The following is a 16,506-nucleotide window of genomic DNA, read 5'->3' as shown; positions in this document are numbered from 1 at the left end:
TTTACACTTTTAAAAATAGAGAAATATAAATTCATGTATATTTTTGTTATTTTACGTTGCTTTTGTACCATTTTGGCTAAACGCGGCGATGCGGATGGGTGATAATTAGATGAAACTGATTAAACGTATTAAATTAATATTCATTTGTCCACATTTTAAAATCCCGTATCTTGTTTTATAGCAACTTTTATTATATAACTTCAATTTTTAAAATTTGTTTCTTACCTTGGCCAACCAAGTTGATGAAAATTATTTAATCAATTAACACACTGTAGGCCCTAAGTATTTATAACAAGTTTTCAGTACTATTCTAACCTAGTGTATTTACCCGAAGGTGCCACTTTGTAACCTTTATTCTCCTTGTGTTGCGCAAAAGATGACCTGCAACGTTGTAATATTTAGTTTTAACTGAGAATTATCAGTCTGAAAGGTACATATTCTGTCTTTTTATTTGTTAAGTAATGGGAAGATGAAAAGAAATATATTTATCTGCAGTCTACGGAATGTCTACAAACATCGTTAAATTCAGTGGCGAAGCGTCCTATGAGGCCAGGAGGCCGGGCCTACCCACGCCATTACTCTTTTAAAGGTATATTTACTTATTTCGTCAAAGCATGTGTAATTCAATGCAAAAGTTTGGAATTTTCATTTATGATAATTACAAAAAAAAATCTAACTCTGTCCAGTATACGAACTTTCCACGGAGTGAGACACATTTGCTGGGGCCTCTTCTCTTCACATTCTCTCGTACGGTTGTATATGCGGGGTGCCTAATCTTACGAGTACTGTACGTATGCTTATAACGTGCCGATGAGGCCGGCCTCACGGTGTTACCCACTAGGACGAACAGAATATCAGCAACACTGCATTTCCGCCAGAGTTGGAAATTTGTGGTGTACCAGCATTTCTTATAAACATTAGCCTGTGTTCGTGCAGAGAGATTTCTATTTCATTGTACAGTCTCCATATTTTGTACTAAACTTAGGTTTTCCTTCCTTTCATCGACAATTGTAAGTGAAATGAAAATTACGGAGTACGGTAGTTCTGACTTCGTTATCTGGTCAAAGTGCTGATGGTCTTGTCGATTCACCCAACGCCGTAGCGTAAACAGAAAGTCTAAATAACTTATATTTGTAAAGTAAGTCTCCATACCAAGTTATGTAAACTAAAATGTTAGTTACGCCTTATATTTACAAATCAGTTTTACTTTCACTGGAAATATAATAAATTATTTTTATCGTGAACGGGGATTCCCACGCTTGTTCCCTGTCTGTGAAAACTTGCCTTCTGCTCAGGACGCTACAAGGGAGCGTAAATGGAGCGCGAGGTTCGTGGCGGTAGAGCTTTGTTTGTGATTCGTGTCGTGTGCAGCGATCAGATTTACGCAAGAAAGTGCTGGACTGAAATGCAAGAACAAGAACAATTGAGTTCTTAATTGAGTGAAGATGTAATCATCGGTAAGGCAGGACCCACTTTTAGTCTTTCATGTTTCCTTCTTATAACAATCATTTCTAAAATGTTTTCAACTCTATTTTCCTTTGCAAGTAGCAGTGGCAAGTGACAGCAAAATTTTTAAAAAATAATAAAAGTCGTTGAAACGTTATTTAATGCGTTAACACTGTCGTCGAATAGATATTACAAGCAGATATTTTTAATGCAGCCGACACAAGCGAAGAGGTTGGCAGTTTCGTTTACCCTGAAGGGATAACAAGAGAAGAGGGCGGGCAATGAGAGTTCAATGCAAGGGAAGACTTTTTGGGTTTAGGACAAAGAGTGTTATGGGGTTATTGCGCGGGCTATTCTGTTTCAGGTCTGGCGGAACAGACTAGTGTTGTCACATTGGATTGGCAGAAAAGAGCTAAATTGTGCCTAAAAATTGGGATTCTATTCTCTCAAGCAACAACATTTATTATAACCTGTTTATATGTTACATAGTAACCTGTCGTGTTGCCATCATAGAAGGGTCCCAAAACAAGGATCCTATGTTCTATTATCACGTAAAGGTGGGTAGAACAAACTAGGATGCGAGGTATTCACACTGAATGAGATAGGTCACCTTTACCTATGTTTTTTCTTGAGAGCCCCGTATGGTCATCCTAACACGTTACGAAGCCAGGTGACCTAATTGTGGTCATGTCAATGTTTCCTCATCCTCTTTAATTCATTCCCCATACATTCTCATCGTCACGATTAACATAGAGCAGAACAAATGAGAGGAAAATATCCAAAATTTAAATTATGTTCACTTGCACATACAGGTGTCTGAAATTCATTTATCTAGAAAGCCAAGCTGGAATTAACTACAACCATTCCCCTAGTTAGACAACAGATAACAATGGTGTTTTCAGTCTTGCTTAAAAAAAAAGTTGGCAACAGTACAACGTAATAAACTGACAGTCGCTGAAAGTGCGGAATTCTGTCGTCTGCTCACGGCACAAACGTCATACTGACCCGAAAATTATGGGGTTCTTCTAGCCCTTTTCACCTGAATTGCAAAATAAATAAATAAATTTAGAAAAAGAGTGATGAAGAATTGACAACAGGGCTATTGGAAATCCACTATTCGTTGGATTTTCGCGATGTCTCATGTAGCAACACTTTTGAAAACGTCACACCACTGGCAAGTAAAGAAGCGGCCTAGAGAGACATGAACCACTCTCCATAACATAGCCCCCTCCTTTTCTTTTTACATATTTAAGCAACTAATGGAAATTATGGCACTTTTGTGCCTACCCTGCTAGCAACTCTACGCTCCGCCACTGGTTAAATTGTATTCAATACAACAAAGTATTATGTAAATTGTTTTGAAAATAAACAGAAGACTGAATTCTCTTCTCCTCTGCCTCTCTCCTCTACATTTATTTCAATTCGAACACAGCCACCAAACAAACTTCAGTCGTGCTTTCAATTCAATCTACGTTCTCAACATTTGATCTATTTCTCGAAGCAAGTAAAATACCCGGAAGTTTCACTCAACCAACACACTCACGAAGCGTTAAAAATTTCCATTAAGTTGCTACAAACGAAACATCCCTAACAGAAGCTCAATGTTCTCTTTCCTTCCAAAAAGACAGAATGAGGGGAAAAGCCATTAAAAAGCTGTACACTTTACTTAAAACACGAACCGAACAGAACCGTAACAGCTCGCGAAAAAAAATCCAACACCCGTTTTTCGTATAAATGCCATAATGATTTATGGCAGATCATAAAGTCGAGTGGATGGTTGAAAAGTGAACTTTCAGCGCCTCCAGTGGCAGCAAACGGAGTTATTTTTTTTTCACGGGTTGTTGTTAGACAGTTAATTTTATTTCTATTTGGTGAACAGAGAGATTGATAAAAATTAAAGAAATGTTTTACTTCTCTTGTTTCCAGAACTATTCTGTGAAGCCAACTACTCGTGTTTTCCTGGATCTTTGTGCAACGTAGATAAGTCAGGAATATTTGAATCGACGTATCATTTTCAGGCAGCTGAAAATAATACTCCCGTGTCAACCAACACACATGAATGTCATGGATGAAAGCACGTTTATGAATTCCACTTCGGTGCCATGCTGTAACTTTACTGAGAGCGCTCTGGAGCCCCTTTCGAAAGAACGGATTGCCGTGAAACTTGATACAGAAGCTATGCAGACCGCGGGAAAGCGAATGCCGACGAATATAGTTCTAGTTTTCGCCACCAGGAGGAAGTGTGCCGCTGAAATAGCCGTTGCATTCTGACTACGTCACATTATGGCGTGGATTCAGATCTCATTTCATTCTGGATCCGTTCTGCTTTGAGAAGCAAACACGGCAAGGTCCTGTCATGCTTTCCGTTACGAGTGCACATTACGCTCAACTTTGGTGATGATGGTACCATCTCCAGAGGTTTTCCAGATGTTTGGTCACCCAGTTCTCTGGAATTGAACCCATGTAATTTCTAGCTATGGGGATTCCTGAAAAATCTTGTTCATCAGGAACGTGTACGGACGTTGCCAGAGCTTAGAGCCAGCATAACACGACATGTCGCTACCATTCCCCGGGAAATACTTCGTCTGACTGATCACGCTGTCTTACGCTTTCAAAGGGCTATTCATGCTGTTCAATATGTATTGCATACATATTGAACAATGCTGTACTGACGTGAACAATTGGACATAACACGGTAAGGATAAACCGTCTAAGTCTTATAAAATAGTGTGGTGTAAATACATCAATCAAGATTTATTTTACTGTGGAAGCAATTCATAGTCTTGAAACGCACAAGGGCTTTGTTACGTTCATATATATATATATAAGGGTCGTTCAAGGTTGACCGGAATTTTCGTACGTAAAAATCGATGAATAGCCGGATCATGATGAAACGTGCGGGTGACGTAATGTATTCCTTCGCGAGTAACTAGCGCCCGGCATAACGTATTTCGCGCATGCGCAGCAGTTGCAGCAAACATGGCGGCAAGCAGTGTGTCTGTGGCTGTGAAGCAGCGGTGTGTAATCAAATTTCTCGTCAAGGAGAAAGTGAAACCAGCTGAGATTTTCAGACGATTGCAAGCACAGTATGGTGAACAAACGATGTCGCGGACAAGAGTGTACGAATGGTGTGAGCAGTTTCGCGAAGGACGGGAGCTGGTGACAAATTAAGCGCATGGACACATTCGCCCGACTGCAGTCACACCAGTGAATATCGCACGTGTTGAGCAAATGATTCTTGAGAACTGGCTAGTAACAGTGCGGGATATTGCTGCCGAGGTGAATATCAGTGTCGGGAGTGTTGAGACAATCATTCACGACCACTTACGCTTCCGCAAAATCTGTGCAAGGTGGGTTCCCCGCCAGCTGACATTCGATCAGAAGTAGACACGCAGGACGGTCTGTGAACAGATTCTGAATCGGTTTCGAGCAGAAGGTGATGAATTGTTGCAATCCATCATCACGTGTGATGAAACATGGTTGCACAATTCAACCCCAGAGACCAAAAGACGCAGCATGGAGTGGCGGCATAAAGGTTCCCCACCCTCAAGAAATGCAAAACGCAGCCGTCCGTTGGAAAGATCATGGCAAGTGTCTTCTGGGACATGAAGGGCGTTATCCATGTGGATTTTCTGGACAAAGGGAGCACGATTAATGCCCAGTATTACTCCAAATTGTTGAGTGGTGCTGTACGAAAGTCCATTCGCAAGAAAAGACCTGGGATGTTGTCTGGAAATGTCATTCTTCTCCATGACAATGCCCGCCCTCACATGGCCAATGTGACAACAACAACTCTGGCCGACATGCGCTGGGAAGTTCTGCCCCATGCCCCCTACAGTCTGGATTTAGCCCTCAGTGATTATCATTTGTTTGCACCCCTTAAAGACCATCTGGGAGGGAAGAAATTCACGACAGACGAAGCACTGCGGAGCGATGTCCTCCAGTGGCTACGACACCAACCAAGTTCTTTCTACGCCAAATGAATTCGGGAGCTGCCAGAACGATGGCAACGGTGCCTCGGCGCGCACGGAGAATACTTTGAAAAACTGACATAGTTTAGTGTTTCTTGTGCTACCTATTTCCTCTGCAGAAATAAAAGTCCCGGTCAACGACCCTTGTATTTTGATCCGATGAAGATTAAGCATAATTAGGAGTTGAAAACTCACTTTCAATAGTTATTAGGCTACACGTTTTGTTCTACAATCATAATATGTTTACAAACATGGTATTTACTGCTTTCGACTAAGATATTGAGGACTATTTGTTACGTTTCGAACAGTTGTACATTGTTCAAAAGTTTAGTGATGAACAGAGAGTCCCTATACTCATCGCTTTCATAGGTGCAAGCAAGGACTTTTAATGTCCTGAAGAATGTTGTCGCACCGGATCTTGTGCAGAATCTATCATATTTTCACTTAAAGGATAGTATTTTGTCACACTACAAACCTGTAACTAATAAGTTTGTTAAACGATTTAAGTTTCGACGTTGTGTACAGTGTCTCTCAATAGTCTTAGGACAACGACATTTTAAACTAGGCAACCCAACTTACACAAGGCGTTGGTTGGTTGCTTGTAGAGCTAGGCTAAATTTCAGGGTTGCCACATGCACAATATACAGGGTGTCATTTTAATGGCGCCCACGGACCACGGAAACGTATAGAGGACATCAAAACAAACAACTTTTCTCAGTAACATTTCTCTCGTTGGAGCGTCGTTTCGGCGCTACAGTCGTTCAAAAAAGCACGTTTTGCCGCCTGAATGCTGGCAACCACACACAACATTTGATTGCATTTGTGACGTCATATCCCGTCGTGAAGCGATGCGTTACAGGGTTGCCAGGAACACACATATTCTGTGAAAAATGACATAGCTACAATCAGCCACATTATGTACCGTAAAACAAAACGAGAAAACACGTTCTGCAACCTAACAGGAAGTAAACAAACGATGCTAAAAATGGTAGAAAGGAAATAGAATTCAAATGGAAATGGTCATATCGAATTTTGTCTCAACTTAGATGTCAAATATTTGCAAATCTAGTTACCAAGTTGGCATCTACAATTTAGTCTATCCACTTCGTCCTTCTGATACTAGTTGTCTGTGACACGCTGAACAGATGACAAAATAGAAATGAAAGAACTCAAAATTCCAAAGGTAAGCAACACATAATATAATGTATATTCAGGGCATTATGAGGCAAGTGACAAAAATGGTTGAAAATACAGGGATATAAATAGTAGTAAAACAAACTCTCCGACGACTGTGTTTATCTACGCACCGGATACACATGTAGTAGTTTGCAACTCTGAACAGGGCAGTATATTCTCTACTGATTCATCATTAGATTGTTACTGTGGTTGTACGTGTTTTAACCGTAATGTAACAACGTGAACCGCAGATACTTCCGTTATCACCACAAAGTACCACAAGGCATCTGGACACAAACCTGTAGATATCAACCTTGCAACGAGATTTGCAAATATTTGACATGTAGCTGGGCGTAAACAGCCACATGTAAGTTGTAAGTACAATAAAAGTTATTGTTGTTGATATTTGACATGTAGGCTGAGACAAAATCCGATATTGACTCTTCATTTTGAATACGATTTTACCATTTCTCATATCGTTGGTTCACTTCCCCCTTCCCCCTGAGATGACTGCTGATCTTCTGGCTGGTAGGCTATGATGTTCGGTTTACTGGACGCGTTTCTCGCTTCGTTTTACAGCTAATAATGTGGTTGGTAGTTTGTCATTTTTCACAAAACTTGTGTGTTCCTTGCAACCCTACCGCGCGCTGTTTCGCCGCAGAAAATGACGTCACAGATACGATCAAATGTTGTGTTGGGTTGCCAGCATCCAGGCGGCAAAATGGTCATTTTTGAACGGCTGTAGCGTCGAATTGACGCACCAACGTGAAAAATGTTACTGAGAAAAGTTGTTTGTTTTGATGTCCTCTACACGAATCTGTGGTCCGTGGGCGCCATTAAAATGACACCCTGTATATTTATAAAATACGCGAAAGAAAGAAATTCAAGAATTATTGTATAAAACTAGAAAAAAAATATCAGTATTACATTTGTTGCCAGTGAGGAATACTTTCTGGAAGAAAGAAAATCGATTTTCTAGTATTTCATTTCTGATGAACAGGCAAGGGAGACTCAGCTCCCCCTGGAACTGCCGTCAGCCCCCTTTATATTAGGTAAAACTATTTTGTGTAATTTGTTTGTAGTGAAGAGTGAAAATGTAAACAGCTCACAACTTTAAGGATAAATCCACAGACATGAACAGCAGATATTACTATTACATTCGCTCATCTTGTTTATGAGCTGAAGTCTGAGTAGCTGGAAGTATTTAGAAGATTATCTAGATTTTGTTCTTTCATAGGGGAGCTTCATTACTTGTACCTTCACTGACCCTGTTGCGACCTCCCGTTTAGACAGAAATCTGTGACTTTGATGTCATCATGCAAATTCCCTTCGCATCTGTATCAAGGGTCAACAGCTCCCAAGTTTTTGGAACGAAGGGGGGTTTCATTGCTGCGGCCGGGGGTGGAATGTACTATAGGTACAGTGATTGAATATTGTGAATTTTTGTGTGATATAAATATATGTATCATCCAAAGTAGTATGGAGTGTGTATGGATGATTTCAGTATCAGTCAATGAACACTTCAAGAGATGCTTTTAAACGATGTAGAAGAATGTAGTATTTGTATGATACGATTTATAAATTTTATATAACTTAATGACCTCCCCCAACACACACACATTATTTACCTTCATTTAATACTGTTCAATTTTTTAAAAATGAACTTGGTTTACAAAGCCGCCCCTGATAACTCTTGAGCTTCCCCTGGAAATCAATTCTAGCTACGGACTTGCTGATGAGTCTACACGAAGGAAAAGATGAGAGATAAATCGAAAGGGGACAAAAGAGAGGAGAAGAGAGAAAGCAAAAGGGGAAGAGGAAATGTAAAGGAGGAAAGAAAATGGAGGACTGAAGTGGATAGGAGAAGTAATAAGGAGAAATGCAAAAGATGCGAGAAGAGATTAGGAAAATGGAGCAAAGAAGAGAGATGAGAGAAAGGAAATCGAGATGAGAGAAAAGTATTGATTGATTTACTTTATTTTACTTCGCGTTTTGTGGCTCTTGGCTAATTGGCAAAGATGGGGATGAGTGATGAAATGATGAAATTTATGAATGGATTTTCACAAACAACCAAGCCTGAGCCGGATTCGAACCCGGGACCCGTGGCGTCGCAGCGCGATGTGCTAACCACTCGGCCACAGGGTCCGGCAGAGAAAAGGAGAAAAGGGGTTTGGAGAGGAGAGGAGGAGACGAAAAGAAGAGAGTGGAGAATAGAGTAAAAGAGAGAAGAAGGGAAGAACAAAGAGAAGAGGAAAAGAGTGCAGTGGCGTCGTAAATCTAAGACAGGAGTGGAGAAGAGTGGGATGGAGAGAAGAGGCGAGAAAAATAGGGAAGGCGATATGAGATAAAACCAGAGGAGAAGGAGGGGAGAGAAGAAGGAGAAGAGAAGAGACTGGAGACGAGAGGAGAGAAGAGGTAGCTGCAGAAAATATCGTCTCGGCGTCAAGAATTGATGCATTGGTCAAATTATCGACATGAAACACTCAATAACATTTTTAAATGTATTGGAGAATATATAAGATCGATGCGAAATGCCTTTTGGTTGAGTTCAGAGCAAGATAAAATCTTCCGCGTAACATCTTTGATCTTACCTCGGATTATACCACTAAAAACATGAATGTAATTTTAATATTTATAAGAATTATCCAATTTTTCTTCACTTCTCGGTTCGTTGAAATGGAGATTTTGTTATTTAATATTTCCCCTCCCCCATCGTTAATTTCAAACTGGATCATTCCGTTTCACACGGTGTGGACAATCAATACAATGGGATATGTCTAAAACTTACGAAAATGTTCTGCCACTGGAGGGGTTTGAACCTACGAGCATCAGGTTGGCAACCCTTAACCACTACCCTACAAGCTTTCGCTCACGAAAGCACGTAGAAGCAGCTGGCCAATGTGAAATGTACAATTTTACCCCTTTTCTCACTCGAGTTCAATGCAAGGATACTTCCGCAAATATCGAATGAAAAGTTTTTATCACGTGCAATTCTCCATTACATGTTTTCGCCGATTCGTACTACCTTCGTTTTCTTTGTTACAAACAAGTATTCTTTGTACATTACATGCAGGAGAGTTGCATCTACAAGTCTACAAACATTAAATAGTTATTTCATTAATATTTGTCAATGTCCTTAAAGCCGTTCATAACTATCATTAGAGTAGCATAATTCACGATCTTATACATGAAAATATCCATTTGAAACTGTGTCAATTCATTTATTTGTTTATTTATATTTGTTCATAAAAAATATTGTTTCAACGGAAGGTAAAGGCGTGGTGTAGTGGTTAGAGTTCTCAATTGGGCTGCTAGCGGCCCCAGATTCAATCCTCCTTACAAGGAGTTCTCCTTTTTTTGTTAATTCTTCTTTTATTAAACAAGAGCATGGTGACATTATTTGTAATAACAGTGTAATGTGATTACATAATTCTGCATTTGGAATTTCAGGTATAAAAAATAAACAAATAAATGAATTGACACACGTTCAAAGGGATATTTTCTTGTATAAGATCTTTAATTTTGATACTCTAACGATTATTGTGTTCTGTTTCAAAGACATTGACAAACATTAATGAAATAACTATATATATTTGTGGCAATTCATGACATACTAATTTGATCCCTTTCCCACTTCAGATCAATGCAAGGATACCTCCGCAAATATCGAATGAAAAGCCTTCATCATGTGCAATTCTCCATTAAATGTCTTCGCGGATTCGATTCATACTACCTTCGTTTTCTTTGTTACAAACAAGTATTCTTTGCACATTACATGTAGGAGGAGTGTTGCATCTACATTTCACATTGGTCAGCTTCTTCTACCTGCTTTCGGGAGGGAAAGCTTGTAGAGTAGTGTGGGATATATAGACACTGTTTTCTTACACCTGGAGAATGATACTTTGTTACAATCATGCACTCATATCTTTTTCCTGATTAATGATAGGTGAAGAAACTTTCACCACTGCTTTTCTCGTGAAATTCGAGCTTGATTTGATTCTAATCTGACTGCCACGTGTCCTTGTTCCCTACCGCAGTGGCCGACATCACGAACACTTTAGACAACCAGGTTCCCTAACAGACGAAAATGGATGCATAAAGGACAGCACATCGGAGTAAGTGTGACTGAAATCGAAAGAAAGTGATGGTCTCACAATAGGCAGACACATGTAGTGAATCTTAATGTCAATACGAGGTCTGACAATTAAGTTCACGAACTTATCCTAGAAAATATGCTAGATACCACATTGCTGAATAGCTCTGTGGTCACCTTCAAAGTACTCTCCTTTCAAGCTATACACCGATGCAAGCGCCTACTCCACCCATCGAAGCAATTGTGGAACTCTGTTTCTGGAATGGCCTTCAGAGCTGCCGTCTTATTAGCCTTAATATCTACAACGTCATCAAAATGTCTTCCTTTCAAAACTTCTTTGATCTTCGGGTAAATAAATAAGTCATTGGGGTAAGGTTAGGTGAGTATGCTGGTGGTCTACCAAAGTTATTTGTTTCCTGGCCAAAATTCCCGTACAGGCAGTGCCGTATGCGCAGGTGCATTGTTGTGATGCACGGGCCACGAGTTGTTGGCGAAAAGTTCCGGTCGTTTGCATGCTCAAGGTGTGTGCCAAAATTTGAGTCTTCAGTTAAAATGTTCCGCACAGTTTCCCTATCAATGTTCACTTGGTCTGTTATGGATCTCATGGCCAGTCGCCGATTTGCACGCACAATTTGACGATTTTTTGGCAATGTTAAGTCCGTTAGGCTCTTTACTGACCGCCATACCCTTTCTCCATAAGTCATTTGTTACCTCCCTCAGAAAACAGGCATTCTCGCCGTATACCTGCACTAACATTTTCCGTATTTCACTCCTACTCTTGCCCAGTTTCACCAGAAATTTCATGTATGTTCCTTGCACTAATTCCAGCCATTTTCACGACAGCGCGCACACAGAAGCACAAACAACAATGTACGCCACTCAGCACAAATCCGCCACGCGTCAATGCGAACACTGCTGTGAGACACTGAAATACCAAGGTTACAGAGCTGCTTTTATAGTGCTGCCCTCAGCGCTAAACGGTGGCGAGTTCGCGAACTTAATTGTCAGACCTCGTGTATATCCACATAATTGCAGTTTAACAATCAGAATTCCTACATAATTGCACATACAACCCCCCTCATATTACATCATTTCAACAGCAATTTGCATTTGTTTATGTGTACCGTGCAGGTACGGCCGGGTATCGAACCCTGAACGGCTTGGTCCCCATCCGCCTTTTTTTTTTCGGCTTCAACCAAGCGGCCCAGGGCGGAAAGAGTTAGCCTGTACGGTCACAAATCTTACAGCATTTTGATGCCTCAACATATTCCATGGTATCACATTCACAGATAGATTCGGTCCAAATTTCGTTAGCATTTCGCGTAGCATAACCAATCAGAAGCAAACGCTAGAACACGAGGGGTAGGTGTAATGGAAGCCCAATAAGATGTAAACAATGTATCATTTCAAATTTTTACAAGCCGATAACTATTCAACCGACATCTATGAAAAGATGTTTGGTACAAATCAATGGCACTGCTTAAATACATAGTTCCTAGCGCTAACAGTACATGTATGAAAGACTAAATTAGTTGTTTCAATTAAAAGCACCGGTCACGGGCTCATGGACAGAAATGTATCTAATGAAATTGATGGTTACAGAAAAATATGTAGAGTTTCATTTTGTTTACACAATATCAGCAATTAAAAAACCACTTCCTCTTATAAATTACAAATCTTCCTCTTTAAATTTATTAGTTATTAAATGAAAACCGCATAACTCGCATGTCTCTCCTGCTGTATGTGTTACTTAACGTTCTCTGCACGCTTCGCATCTCAATTGCAAATGCAAACCAGAATGTTACTTGAAACGCTTCCGTCTAAGGTACTGTCTGCATTAAAAAATTCCTTAAGGTTTTTTAAAGCATTCATGTTGGAAAAAATGTTAAAGGAAATGCTTATGTCTAAAGCGAGCCTTATTCGTGTTACTGCCACAAATGCTTACTAATCCCGTAGAAATGTAAGTGAATAACTGCAAAAAAGTGTTATTGTTCATCCCGGAAGTCGATACCAGACATCCCTGCTCTTGTGAGATATAGGGCCAACTGTGATGATATCTCTATGTACGTAGAAAAAGAAAGAACATAAAGTTTGCTTCAAAAGAAAAGCGATCATCGATAAAGTCGACATCTGACGGGAAAACGCGGGACTAACATCAACCCTGAAGCTAAACAAGACACCGATGAACGTTATGGTATCGTGAAAGAGTAACGCTGAGAGATTATAAAAGCAGGAAGAACAATAAAGAATGGAAGAAAGATATACGACCGGTAAAACATGACAAACACTTCTGTAATTTACTTTAGTATAGCACAAAGGGTCCTATCAAACAACAAAGGGCAAAAGCGATTTCTACAAAGCAAGCCACACCGTGCTCCTGCGGAATGATTTAGAGGGATGCCAAACCAACGTCCCGATGAAAAAGCCGCAGGTAAGGGGGTGATGGTGGTGGGAAAGTAAATAATGAAGGTAATTTTCTCACATAATCTTCCAAAGAATCCCTGATAGTGTGGGGAGCATGAGGAAAACAGTTTGAACGCTGACCTGGCTACATTGTGAAAGTAATTGATTTTCTGGGAAGATTTTATCTTTGCTTTCTTATTAATGGTGTATCTAAAACTTTTCCTCTAGGAGCACATGTTACTGTTATCATGAAGTCCCCAAGTATAATCTAGTCTACTCCAGTGTTGCCGATCTCCGTGGCGGAGTGGTTAGCACAGCAAATTCCGGTCTGGGTGTTTTTTGCGAATGTCTTTTCGTTAATTTCATCATAACATCATTCATCTATCGTCCCAATTAGCGAAAAGTGGCAGAAACGTGACGTAAAGTAACCCCAATTCAATACACACCAGTGTCATAATTATATATGGCGTCGCATATTTTCCTCTTTGGCCTAATCGAAACTATGAGAATGAAAGAGGTTTGTCAAAGTTTAAGTCCACCTTATGCACAGATAGGCTGAATGGGATTAAACCTACAGTTTAAAGTGGGATAGGTATTCCTACTTGTTGTCACCGGGTATCAAACACAGTTACAATTTAATTGTTACTATTTATTTATTATCAATAAACAGTTTCAAATTATAACCAATACAATTGTAACTCTAAACAATTTGAATATAATGTGGGCCAGGCTGATTTTGGATGTGCTACAGCCCACTCTGCCGCCCAACATTGATGATCGAACTAACATTTTCCGGCAAAAAAGGGGAGTCCCCGCTGCCTGCATCGTTCCAGTTGTGACATTGACAAAAATAACTCCATTTCACAATATTTCAACCGTACTTAAGTATTGTACATGATATGCAATGTTTTTGTTAGCAAAACCTTCATCCATTCGACTTTCCTCGTGTAGATGCATTTATGGTATCGATCCGGTGATTTGTCACCCATTCAGCTTTTATATATAATACTGTTCGACGCAGAGTGCACAATAAAAAGAAGAAAAGAAAGGAACCTGGTTCGCAACACACAGAAAAAGGCCGTCAAATGACTCCAGCCGCCGCTGTGATTGGTCGAAATTCATCCTTGTGCAGGAACCTGCGGAATGAGTGTTGCGTACGAGCCATTAGAACATACATAGAAAAGTTCCTACAAAAAGTGTTTCGAACACGTATTATAAATAGTCACTCTAGCAACGTCCGGTTAGACCAGGGTTTGTGAGGAAACAGCCAACATGAAGGCTTTTACACTGCTTGTGATAGCTGGTAAGCTTATTTATTTACAGGGTGTTTCTGTGACCGTGTTACAGATTTGCAGGGATGATGGAAGGGAATAAACGCAACACAATGAGATAGTTACAAGCCAGAACCTTCGAAGGGCAAGCAACCACGCACAACGCGGAGGGGAACCATAAAATATGTCTGGGGAAGTTGAAAACAAACACAGAAGAATCACTGTAGTGGCTTTCATGAGTAGTAACTGCAGCCATTATTACAGCAGTTGTTCAAAGTGACGGTCCCCTGCCTCCATACAGCCATGACAGCGTCGCAATAAGCTCTGTCGCATCTGCTCTAATATCCCAGGAGTCGTTCGGACCAGATCACAGGATTCAAGGATTCTTGCCAAGAGTTCCTCTACATTACTCACGGGTGTCTCGTAGACAACGCTTTTGACATGACCCCACAAAAAAAATCAAGTGGGGTCAGATCAGGTGAAGGCGCAGGCCAAGCAACAGGTCCGCCTCTCCCTATCCACCGCTATGGAAAGGTCTGCGTCAGAATATCACGAGCACCAGCTACGAAGTCGGCTGGGGCCCCATCATGCTGAAACCACATGCGTTGACGAACGAGAAGTGGGACATGTTACAATATCAACAGAGAACAGAAAAAGGGGAGAACCCCTGAAGACGCCTAACCTCCACCCGCATACATTCAAGGTGTAGGCGCTTAGTACCCTGGTGCCTTTAAAATAAACCAGGGCGTCAGATCCGCGGAATTTCTGTTCCCCGTTTTTCTGTCCCCTTCTTTATTGATACTTTCAATTATACATGTTTGAGGCGATAATCCACAACTGGTTAACGTCTCGTAGATATTGTGGACCAAGATTGTGTCGATGTACCAGAAACAAGCTTGGTTTACAGTTAAGATTTTTATTTTTCTTGCTAGTAGTGCAATGAAATAAAATGTATATACAGTGCTCAAAAAAAGTTTTGCATATTATGATTGCATGCGGTCTGAGTCGCGATATCCCCAAAAGGTATACAATGTTCATTATGTGAGAAATGCCCGAGACAGAAACCGACATAATGCCCCAAGTGAGTTCGATATTCAGCAGATAGAGGGCAGTAGTTGCCACATGATCCCTGAGGAGATTTGAAAGCAGCCCGATGGGAGGCATTGTCCGTGTCTTATCCGCACTTGTGAGTTGGAAACTGTACAGAGAGCGGGTGAAAAACGAAGGGCAACATGCCTCAAGCAACCATTTCTGCTACGGACCGCATTCGAATTGTAACGCTGCTGCAAGAGGGATATCGCCAAGTGGACGTCGCTGCCCGTGTGGGAGTGAGTCAAAGTGATGTCTCTCGAGTGAGGAAAAAGTTCATGGAGACCCAATCAGTTGCTGATCGACCAAGGACGCAAAACAAGACGCAGGGAAGATCGGTACGTGGTGATTTCGGCCCGTCGTAGACCCAATGCAACTGCTAAGTTTGTGCCAGGATCTGCGGAGGGCCTCAGGAGCGAATGTTTCCAATCAGACAATGCTGAATCGACTTCATGAGGAAGGATTGACGTCAAGAAGACCCATACCCAAGGTTCCTCTGAAACCACACCATAAGAGAGACCGTGTAAAGTGGGCAACAATGTACAGTGAATGGAGTCACGAACAGTGGGAGCACACGCTCTTTACAGACGAGGTCACCATTAGTTTGCACCCGTTAAGCAAAAGCATAAGGGTCTGGAGACGATCAGATGAGAGATTGAACGAGCCCTTCATCCAGGAACGTCACCAGCAGAATGGGGGGCTCCATCAAGTTTTGGGGTGGAACCATGTTTGGTCTACGTACGCCCCTAATTCCTCTTCAGGGTCACATGACTAGTCTGATGTACAGAAACTCTATTCTCGAACCCGTGATAGCAGGTTTCTCTACAACTGTGGAAGGGGGGGGGTGGCTTCACGCTGGTGGATGATAACGCTCGACCACATCGTGCCAGAGTGGTTCAAGAGTTCCTTGATGTGCATGGCATTCGACGCATGGTGTGGCCGGCGTATTCTCCAGACATAAACTGTGTGGAACATGCATGGGGACACCTGAAGCGAGCAATTGTCAGCCGCGAAAATCCTCCTGTGAACAAGATGCACTTGCAGAAGGCTGCCATTC

At 41.1% G+C, this 16,506-nt stretch overlaps 2 protein-coding genes across 4 annotated transcripts in view; one reads left to right on the top strand and one right to left on the bottom strand.

The window, feature by feature from the left end:
* LOC145995981 (QRFP-like peptide receptor) overlaps positions 1 to 16,506 on the bottom strand; it is a 539,079-nt gene that overhangs the window by 191,027 nt on the left and 331,546 nt on the right. The window lies entirely within an intron of this gene.
* LOC145996432 (serine protease inhibitor dipetalogastin-like) overlaps positions 1 to 16,506 on the top strand; it is a 123,511-nt gene that overhangs the window by 38,536 nt on the left and 68,469 nt on the right. Inside the window, exon 1 of one of the 3 annotated variants that reach the window (XM_083132908.1) lies at positions 14,248 to 14,392. The exons of 1 other annotated variant lie outside the window; for it this stretch is intronic. In XM_083132908.1, coding sequence (XP_082989034.1) covers positions 14,362 to 14,392 — 31 coding nt within the window. In that variant the 5' untranslated portion in view covers positions 14,248 to 14,361. Of the gene's footprint in view, positions 1 to 14,247; positions 14,393 to 16,506 lie in introns of those variants that run through there. One more of the 3 variants, XM_083132906.1, reaches the window with a different exon arrangement.

The sequence above is a fragment of the Lepisma saccharinum genome, chromosome 12 (genome assembly GCF_977018435.1).
Source record: "Lepisma saccharinum chromosome 12, izLepSacc3.1, whole genome shotgun sequence".
Lineage (NCBI taxonomy): Eukaryota > Metazoa > Arthropoda > Insecta > Zygentoma > Lepismatidae > Lepisma > Lepisma saccharinum.
The sequence above is the reverse complement of the archived record's forward strand: the minus strand, read 5'-3'. Positions and strand labels throughout refer to the sequence as shown.